This window comes from Agelaius phoeniceus, chromosome 19 (genome assembly GCF_051311805.1).
Source record: "Agelaius phoeniceus isolate bAgePho1 chromosome 19, bAgePho1.hap1, whole genome shotgun sequence".
NCBI classification, from domain to species: domain Eukaryota; kingdom Metazoa; phylum Chordata; class Aves; order Passeriformes; family Icteridae; genus Agelaius; species Agelaius phoeniceus.
In genome coordinates this window covers 8,947,548-8,958,126 of record NC_135283.1, presented here as the reverse complement: position 1 = coordinate 8,958,126, position 10,579 = coordinate 8,947,548, and the positions used below count along the sequence as shown (strand labels likewise).

The window sequence follows — 10,579 nt, the reverse complement described above, 5'->3', positions numbered from 1 at the left end:
AAAACTATTGAAATTAGAGCAAAGAGACGGGCGGTAAAACGCACCGAGAGACTGAGCGAGGGAATGAATATGCATTCGGAGATACCGAACTAAGCGTTAGAGAAAGCAGGGCTGGCTCGTCTCAATGAAAGACCCACGGGTTTAAAATGATTAGCATAGATTCCCTCCGAGTTTTGAAGGAGAAATTAAAAAAAAAACCAAAGTTTTTTTGGCTCCAAGATAAATATGGAAACAGCTTTCTGCACTGTCAGGGAGCCTTTGAAGAACACGTGGAGAGTTTGTTTTCGCAGTTGGTATCTATGAGATACGAACCGCCGGCTCTCCCAGCACGTAAAAGTCAAACACGTCCCTAATTGGGCCGGGTCCCGAGGAGCCGCGGGACAGCTGCGGGCCGGGCCGGGCCGTTCCGCAGCGCCGAGGGCAGCGGGCGGCGGGCGGGGGCGGCCCCGGGGGGCGGGCCGGGAGCGGGCGGCGGCGGGGCTCGGGCACCCCGCGGCAGCACGGGCGGCACGGGGCGCTGCTCCCCGGCGGCGGAGCTCACTGTCCGCGGCTGCGGGCTCGGTGCTCCCCGGCGGCAGAGCTCGCTGTCCGCGGCTGCAGGCTCGGTGCTCCCCGGCGGCGGAGCTCGCTGTCCCGCGGCTGCGGGCTCGGTGCTCCCCGGCGGCTGCGGGCTCGGTGCTCCCCGGCGGCGGAGCTCGGTGCTCCCCGGCGGCGGAGCTCGCTGTCCCGCGGCTGCGGGCTCGGTGCTGCCCGGCGGCGGAGCTCGCTGTCCCGCCGCTGCCTGGGGAGAGGAGGCTCGCGGGAGGGGTGCAGTCCCCGAGCCCCGCCGTCCGGGCAGCCCGGCAGGGGGGCGATGGCCCGGCGCTGGCGGGAGCCCAAAGAGTTAACCGGGCCGGGCCGGGCGGTGTGCGGGGCTGTCACAGGATCAGGCTAATAACGTGTCTGCGCTGAAACCCCCCAAAGCCCCGGGGTCAAGTTTCAGCAGTGTCCCACCACAATGGTAGGTGTGAAAGACACGTGTCCCGTTGTAAATGAAATGTCAAGCGGTTAAAAGAAAAATCCCCGAGCAGCTGCCACCGAGCTCGCCGGGGCTGCGCGGCCGCGGGAGCGGCTCCGCGGGGGACAGCGCGGAGCGAGCGGAGGGACCCCCCCGCCGGCCGCCCCCATCCTGCGGGGCCGGAGCCCGCGGCACTCCGGCGGTGTAGGTGCCGCAGAGCCCCTCTAACAGAGTCGTGAGCAGGTTCCCACCTCCCCCTGCCACCACGAAACGTCCTGCTGAGCGTGGAGAACGAGGAAGAGAGAGAAGAAAGCCCCCCCGACGGCGGCCAAACCAAAAAGCAAACAGAATCCAAACGGCTCGTGTTTTAGTGGTTGACTTTAATTCTGCACTGCACTTTTACTACAAGGATATAAAGAATAAATAGCAGATACTCTTCATTTACATAGGATTAAGTCATTCGAACTGTTCTCTCTATTTACAATAACATTGTGCTCTAGGCGTTTATTCATTTTTATTTTAAATCTGAAGTCCGTAAGGAAAAAGAAAAAAAAAAACCCTCACACACACGCTTTCCGAATAATGGAAAATATTATCATAGTTTTCTTATCAAAAAGTTTGGTTTGTATTTTTTAATCCTTTTATTAAAAAAAAACACCCAACAAAAAACCTACTTCGCCAAAGCGAAGCAACTTCTCTCTGAAATATAAATACAAAAAAAAAAAAAAAAGAAAAAAAAAGAATACGTTAGCAACGATCAGGGTAATAGTCTTGAAAATACAGTAGACGCTGATTATTTCACGTATAATACTGACCTTTTAATAGTATATTAAACCGGTGCCATATATACACACACAATATACATTCTCCTACACGTTACAGTGCATTACAACGTTAACCAGAAAGCAAATGTCTTTTATTTCTGTTGCAGCAAAGGTCCACGTGAGTCCGCTGGAGAAGGGGCGCGAAGGGAAGTGCCAGCCCTAGCAAGAGCACTTACACTCCGAAATGATGGGGTACTGGATGGGTATCCATGTGCATCTCTGCCCGCCCCGGCGCTGGCACCTCCACCTCAGGATCGTTAAATGCACGGACTTGGCAGGTTTGCAAACCATGCCTTCGGGGACTGAACAAGACCTTTTACTGTAGCAGCTGCCCACTTTGACATACCGGGGCCAAAAGCGGCTGCCGAGATCGTTCCACGTGTATAGGACCGGGCAGAAGGTCTGGGACCAAAGCCACATCTGCAGCTTCCTGCGCAGCTTCTTGCTCAGCCTGTGCTTCTTGCCCGGCTGCAGCCCGTCGTAGAACTCCAGCCCTTTGATTTCGCTGGGCATCGCTCCCGAGGGTCTCTGCCTGAGCAGCAAGTCCAGCTCAGCTAGATCGTCCACTCCGAGCCGGTCCTCGGGCAAAGAAACAGCCATAAAGTTGGGGTCGAAGTGTCCGCCCATGAGGTTCCTTAGCAAGGTCTCGTTAAGATCCTTCTCCTTGGGGTCAAAGATAGGGTCCGGGTGCTCGATTAGATCCACCAAGGGCAAGTTGTCGCTGGGAGCCGGTCGGATGTGCAGATAGTGCTGGCAGGCGCCCTGCTCTAGCCGGAGACCCAGCAGAACCACCAAGGCGTATATAGTCACAAGGCACTGGGAATGATCCATCCTTGGGAGACCGGTGGGGGGGGGAGGGGGAAAGGGGGGCTGGATTCACCAAACAGCAAGGGAAGAAGGTGCAAGCAAATACATCAGAAAACTTGTACGGGGATATCCAAGATAGCTCGTCTTTGAAGGGGATCACGATCTCCACTCGCCGCACCACCAGCAAAGACAGCCCCCTGATAAGCGTGGAGAACAAGCCCCCTGCAAACACTCTTCTCTTGCAGGCTTCTCTATAAAATTTCTCCTGGTGAAGCCGCTCCAAAATTCTGCTGCTGCTGCTGCTTCTTCTCGCCCTTCCCGGGAACGGGAGATGCCTCTTTTTGTTGCGAATTCTGCTTGTTGCTGCCGCTCCTCGTTGTCTGCCCGTGCGTGTGGAAGAAGTAGCTGCCGGTTCTTCCTCCCCGCTCCTCTCCGCCGTTTGCAAAGCAGCCTCCTCAGCAGCAACAGCAGCCACGCACGTTGGCACCAGTTTGTCTGCTTTGCAAGGACCCAAAGCCTTTAAATTTCCTGCACTTTCAGCTTCATCTCCATGGAAACCACAGACTCTCTCCTAACCCACCCCACCCCCCTTAAAACCCACACACACAACACAACCCCCACTCCCACAAAAGTCCAGGAGAGCGCGGCTTCCCCCTTCCCACCGGCAGGCACCCTCTGCTGGGGAAGGCTGAGGCGGGAGCCGCCGCCTCCCCCCGCCCTCCGCACGCCGCCGCTCACGCGAGCCGCCGCGCCCCGGGAGATGCTGCCCTGCCCGGGGCAGCCGCCGGCAGCTCCGCCCGGCCGGGCGCCCGCTCGTCGGGCCGGGGCCGCCGCCTCCGGGCTCGGCCTCGCCCCGCCGCTCTCCTCGTGGGCGCGGAGCGCGGCCTCTCCCGCCCGCCCCGCGCAGGAGCGCGGCCCGGCCGCCCGCGGAGAGCCGCGGCTGTCCCGGTGCTCCGCGGGCTGCCCGCGCCCTCCCGGCCCGGCCTGCGCTGCGCGGCCGCCGGGGGCCGCCTGCCCGGGCGCGCACATGGGCGCGGGGCGCGCTGCCCGCCCGCGGGGCCGCTGCGGACGCTGTGCCCGCGGCGCCGGGGCCGCCGGGCGCCTTCCCGGGCGGAGCGAGCCCTCTGCTGGCGGCGCCGCGCGGGCCGGGGGCTGCCCGCCCGCGGGCCGGGGGGCACCGGGACGGCGCGGAGCGGCGGGATGCCCTCGGCGCCGGGGAAACTCGGGAAGAGGCTCCCGCGCCCCGCGGGTGAGCGCGGGCAGAGCCCCGGGGGTGCTGCGGGTGGGAGGAGGCGGCTCCCGCGGACTCCGCGCGCACCTCGGGGGCTGCGGCCGGTGGGACCCCGCGTACGGACCTGCGGTCCCCCGAGACGAGCCCGGGTGCTCGGCTCCCATGGCGGATGCTCCGGGAGACTGCCCGGCCCCGCTGCTCTCTCCGGAGCACTTGCTTAGCGATTTTCTAGGGAGCTCGCTAAGACTTCTTCATCAGAAACGCAATTTCCAGTTATGCCCTCAATACATACAGGAAAGATGGAAAGTGCCTCAATGGAAATACATAAAACAATTTAAAATTTGATACTAAATGCCACTTCCTTGGCAGAATTACTGTCTTGCAAAGAGCACTTACACGGCGTGGCGGGCAGTATGGCTGCATGGCTGTAAGGCTCTATTATGGTTTGAGTAAAATTTCCTGAAGTGCTTGAATCCCATTCCTGCAGGCTATTTAGGCACTTAGGAGCCTAAGTTTAATGGGACTGAAGCTAAGCCATTTCACCTAAATTATTTATGCATTTGTTTAAATCTTAACCTTCAAAATTAGGTTCATTATGAAAGTAGTACATAGATCATATTACCAATATTGGGTGTTTTTTATAAAAATGATATTTTTTCAAATTATATTTTCATTTACAATTTTCAATTTAAAAGAACTCTTAACTTTGCTTTATTCCTGAACATCTAGGGCATTTTATAAATAATATATAAGTGAAAAAAGATTACATGAAAAAGATGGTAAACTAATCTAAGGTCAATATTGTGAAAGAGCCTCACAGTGACACTTGCTGCTACAATGTCAGTCAAAGATCTGCTGGAGTTTTATTACAATTTTTTTCACCTGCAAGTTGAGGTCTCTACCTTCACCCAGACCCTGGTAAACTTTAATTACTGAAATTTGGCATGAAAGTTGTCCCTTGATATAAGCGAGAAGCCACACCTCAGAAACAGAACAGAAGCAAAAATTCAGAAGTTACATTGTATTGCTTGTATTTTTTTAAATAATAAATTAAGTTTCAGTCAGCTGGTATTTGAAACCAGTTCTTTAATCTTAAATCGAAAAAGCAAAGCTAATAAGGCCTATGTACCATCTATTCCATGCCAGATGTTTAAGATTCCACATTCAAAATTGTGTCTCTAAACAAGGACTGGAAGGCAAGACCTTTCCCTCCTCAAGTGAGTTACCTGCACAATGAAATGTTTCTGGAACGAGTCTCTTTAAGCCTCTCTGTCCCTCTTTAAGCCCCAGATGTGTTCTGAGCAGAGCAGGCTGGGGCTCAGTAATTCCTCAAGCACGGGTGTCTGCCTTGCCTCAGGTGCACTGGGCTCCTGGAGAGGCCATGAAAGCTTGAGGAATGTAGAAGTGACAGAAGTCACTTGTGGCCCAAGAATTTCTTGGTGGAGTGGCTGAAAGCAGGACTGGGAAAGAGCTGCCAGTAACTCTGCCAGAGGCCTCTGGGTCAGAGGGAAAAGAAACTGGTTTATTCCAAGGCTGGCTGAAAACAGCAGTAAATGAAACCTGGAGGTAAAGGGCATGATCCAGGGTCTGTGTATGATGCCAGCCCTTCCTGGGATAGGGAGAGAGGCCAGCAGCTCATAGAGGCCTTAGCTGGTCATTCTACTGGCAATGATGCATGAAGCAGAGTAGAACAACTCCCTTTGCCTCAGTTTTATTGGTTCTGGAGTGCTGTCAGTACTAAAAATGTGTTTTTTCAGTAGACAAAGCAAATACAACCTTCAAGGCACACAGGAAGCCAGTGTGGGCAAGAGTAAGATGCCACTTCTTCAGGGTGACATCGCTGATGAGGAGAGAAGAGGAATGCAGCCTGCACGGCTCTGGAGGCACAGCTCTGCAAACACATTATGTAAGCAGCTGACTTCAGTCCACAGCAGCGAGGATGCACAGGAACAATTCAGAATAGATTTGTTTCCTGTTAAATCTACTAACAGAAAATGGCCTGACCTACTTCACCCAACCCAGGGCTCAGGGACATCCCTCTGAATTCAGCCCATGGTTTCAAATCAGCCTGGTCCTCAAGCAGTGGTCTCATGCACCACTCTAAACTGCAGAGGGAACCTCACAGAAGGTAATAAAATGCTGGAAAACTGGGCTGAAGAAGAACGATGCCAGGTGTGATTGGCAAAGCTGTGCCTTCCTTAGGAGTGGAGGCTTCCTTAGAACTATTCCTGCTTCCCTTTACACTTAAAGATTATTTAAATCATGCTCTCATTGCCTTTTGCTTCTCGTTTTAAAAAAATCCATTGGCATGAAATGATTGTTAAGGAAAGGAAGGGGAAAGCAACAGCATAACCAAATGAGTTCTTTGCTCTGCTGTCATGCAAATTTCTCATATGGCTTTGGGCAGCACATTTCATAGCTCTGCCTTTTCTTATCTGTAGAGCAGGAATGCTAATCCTTGCCTCCTTCGTGGAAGTGTTGGAGAGTTTGATGAGATGCTACCAGTATCAATGGAACAACGCAGAGGGAAGAGTCTCCTGTTCTACTAAAATTGTAGAGGAAACCTGTGTTTGAAAGAGCACACAACTGAATTAAAACCATTTAAATTTTAGTCTTAGGTCCTAGCAAGCTGCTAGCTTCCTCTTCCTTTATACACCTGTGTAAATTTTATAAGGAACTTCTTTTCTACCTTTTCTTTAAAAACTGAATCCCTAAAGAAATTCTAAAGGAGATGCACAGCTTGCAGCCATTTTACATAGTCCAAATATATCAGATGACAAATTTACATTATGAGCTATCAAGGGTCATGTATGACCTTCCCTGGAATCCATGTACCACAGGTAGAAAATCACCATTCTGTACTTTGAAACTACATTCTTTAGTGTGGAAAGATTCAGGGAGATCCTGCTGGATCTTTGAAATGTGGTGCTCTGTCCCTTTTCCCTCAAGAGGAAGGTACCTCATCAATTTCCCTGCCCCTTTCCTGATACACAGAATAAGGATTGTGCTGAGGATGACAATGTTAGCAGGTGATCAGCTGCTCTGAAGTAAAGAGTTTTGAATGAAAAACTTTGGAAGGTAAAACATATGTTGAGAGAGAAAAGTTCTACCTTGAAATCCCAACAGAATGGAGACAGGGAAGGATACATTTGCCAAGAACATGTACCTACAGTGATAAATAATATATAAATAATATATATTGAAACTAAGCTCTGGGATGAGTGTTTTATAGTGAAGTAAATTCTAAGATGACTAATGCATTAAAACAATGAAGAAACCCCCCCCCCCCCAAAAAAGGATACCCCACAAATAAAAAACCAGCTATTTCTTAGTCTTTAAATACAGCTATACATGGATGTATCCACTGCCTTAAGAAAAATGTCCTTAAAGAATTGCTGTGTTTTTCTGATTACATGTCATTCTTTCTCCTAAAATACTGTGCCTCCTTGATTCTCAGCCCACTCTCTTCTTGCTTCTGCATTTTTCCTAAGGTATAGACTTGTGTCTTTAGACCAGAGCTTGTGCATTCATCTGCTGATAAACTGTTTATCTTAGCTTTTATGAGGGCGCCTTGCTGCAAGCCAGCCAGAGACAGGATCCTGGGTGTTTGTCTTTTTTTTTGAAGAGGGTCCGGGAAGTGACGGGTATTTATACCTCCCTTGGCTCTGTATATCATGGGAGGTGGAACTCCACTGTCTCTGTTTCTTGCTTTTTCTCTCAGCAGTGTCTTCTGCCATAAATCTGAATCTCTCAGAACAGAGTTTTCTTGGCTACAACCCCACTTGGAGGAATTAGTTTTATTTATTTATTTATTTATTTATTTACGCAAAAGGTTTGCAACAGAGGAAACCCAAAGTTCTTCTAAATCCTCCCCCTCCTCTACCCCACCTAAACATCCTACTTTTTGTGCCAAATCCCAACATCTCAGCAGTCAAGAGACCAGCATCTCACAGTGTGCAGACCAATTCATTACAGGCAGGGAAGCTGGTGGGAGAATTGGAAAGGATGAAAACAGAAACCAAGGCATTTTTTATGTTTAAAAATGACACTTATATTTACAAGCAATGGCTCCTGAAGGGGATCTGAATCTCCACACAGGCAATATTGTTTATCCAAACAAACTCCCTGTGGCAGCATATATTACATTTATACTCACATGGCAAGTAGGAATGTATTTATTCATTTTAGCCAGCCTGGTCATTAAGAGAAACATCTATTGAGATAAACCAAGTTTTTACTATTCCTTTTTATAAAATGCTAAAGACAACTGAGGGACAAGGATTCAATGAAGCGAAAAATACAGCAACCTCCCCCAGTCAAGCCCTGTGTGCATGGGAGTGATTCATTGATGCCAGCTACTGAATAACCCTGATACATAACATTTCTCACCTCTGATATTTAAAAAGACCCCCTCGCCCTTTTAGCACCAATGGAGCCCTTCAAATGTTTTATTGCTAATTGTCTAATGCTATGTGATGAATGACTGCTTGACTGAAAATGACAACCCCTTTTCTCTCAACTACTTCATTTTCCTGGCTCCAGTGGGGGTGAAGAGGAAAATAAATCCAATTACATCATATTTACCCGATTGGTTATGAACGAAGGAAAAGTGAAACTTATTTTAAAAGTACTTCTATCAACTCAGTCCTGAGGCTCCAGGTCCCCTGCACTCTGTAAATGTTGCCTCAGACTCTGGTGTAAAAGGTTCCAAGAGACTCACGGGTTTTGTGGAAGTACAAAGTCCAAGAGGCAGGGTCTAATCCTGATCAGAGAGCCAGAGGGAACAGGATCCCAAATATAACTGACTCAGAAATCCTGGACTAAGTGTAGAATGGCTGCACTTTATGCTCGCAAGAAGTATCCTGGCTACAGAGTAATAAAAGAGCAGAATTTAGCCTATATATAAACCAACTTCTGACTAGGGTTTTGCCTCAAGAATCAGTGCAACATCAGAAGGTCCCACAAATTCAGAACCACTGCTTTATTAGAAATTCTTTACATTTGCTCCAGCTAGAAAATGTACAAGGATGAAGGAGCTTTAGTAACTAGAAAAAGATTAAACTGCATGCCATTCCCCAGCATTTTGTATTATCACTCCATTCCAACTTCTTATACTTCATCCCTTCAGGGAATCTGATCTCTTAAAAAAGAAGTGGATCACAATGATCAGATTTGTGTGCAAAGCATTATCTCTGCAGCCACTACAAAATGTCCCAAGATACAAACCCACAGTGGCTGGGCTGGCTGTGAAAAGCTCTATGTTCAATAGGAGACTTCTCAAAGAAACTTGTACCTTTAGTGGCACATGGAATGATTTCCCCTTTCTCTCACAAATGATGAAACAGGCACACTCGTGGGGTTATGGGATTCATTCAAATACAGAAACAGACATTTGTGTTGGAGAGTGATTCCAAATCTGCTGATGTTCAGTAGCAATCTCGGGTGTGTTTCTTTGGCTTGGGAATTTCAAGTCTTTGCATCTAAAGGCAAAGGGACCCAGGCGAGTAAAATAATGAATCTAGGCTTCCCAGACACAGATCTGACATTTGCTCTCTCCCTCTGACTCAGGCTTTGACTGGGTTCAGGGATTAATTAGGCCATGCAAACGAGTTAGGTCCTCTCTTCTGGCAACCTGGTCACGTACGGAACCCCCACCCCTCCCCTTCCCCACACTCTCCTTGCCCATAATGAAGCATGACTGTAGTAAAACAAGTCTTTTGATGGTGACTCTTCTCATCACTTTCAAGACAAACAATGTCTCAGAAGCCCCCCAGCTGCTTTTATTTTTCTTATATCTACAGTTACATCTTGGGTGTGTTTACTCATCCTCATTAAATATGTTGGTTGTTCATTGTCCCCCGTCCCCCCCCCCACTTTTTTTTTAATATCCTTCCTTTATTGCAGTTTACACAAAACATCAATTACAGAATAGAGTTAAAAGCTTTTGGATATTGAGCAACATCCCACAACACCACAGTCTCTAAAAGAGAATTGACGGGGGTATAGGAGGGTACAGCAGGAATATGAGACAAAAAGTACCACAGCACACAGAGAAGTCACAAATTACTGCTTTGCTCACAGCACAGCTTTGCTTATGTACAGTGAAGTTCCTCTGATAAACCTGAATAAGGACTTGGCATTATTTTTTCCAACAGAAAATTACCAAGTGACTGTTATCCTCCTCCTTTGAACACAGATACTCGGAAAGACCAGGATGGCACAGGAAGAAAAAAGCAACCCATCCCAGGACTAACAACCAGCTAGGCTTTCCTGCATAGATGTGGGTCAGGATGATTTTCTTTCAAGCATCACTGAAATAACACTTCAACTGAGTATCTTTGCTGCCAAGCATGTGTCCTGAAGCCACATCACCTTTTGAAGTACTTGTTCTCATAATAAACACATCAGCAGTTCAATAACATGCCAGACACAATTACATATATTTTGACTATTATTTGTTCTCTACAAGTGTCCATCCATGTGCAATTGTTCCCATGCAGGAACAGCCTTCCCTCTTCTCCCATTCTTGACAGAGTAGTGTTCCAAAGACATATGATCCTGTTCTGATTTACAAAAAGATCAAAATCAAACAAAAAAGAGCATTGCGCTGACCACTCTGGAAGGGCCACAAGAGTTCTCTCTACTTTGAACATGAGGGTTAACTTTGGTCAGCAAAATGAGCATTTCAACTCAAATATGAGGTATTGAAACAGGCTCAGG

At 48.8% G+C, this 10,579-nt stretch overlaps 1 protein-coding gene across 1 annotated transcript; it reads right to left on the bottom strand.

Moving 5' to 3' along the window:
- Positions 1-1,357: 1,357 nt before the first annotated feature.
- NOG (noggin) lies at positions 1,358-3,225 on the bottom strand. The gene has a single exon (XM_054645325.2). The coding sequence runs from the start codon at positions 2,650-2,652 to the stop codon at positions 1,981-1,983; it is 672 nt and encodes a 223-aa protein (XP_054501300.1). The 5' UTR covers positions 2,653-3,225; the 3' UTR covers positions 1,358-1,980.
- Positions 3,226-10,579: the final 7,354 nt, after the last annotated feature.

What these genes read in the sequence shown, in the direction of transcription:
- NOG (XM_054645325.2), bottom strand. Translation starts at nt 2,652, where the DNA reads ATGGATCATTCCCAGTGCCTTGTGACTATATACGCCTTGGTGGTTCTG.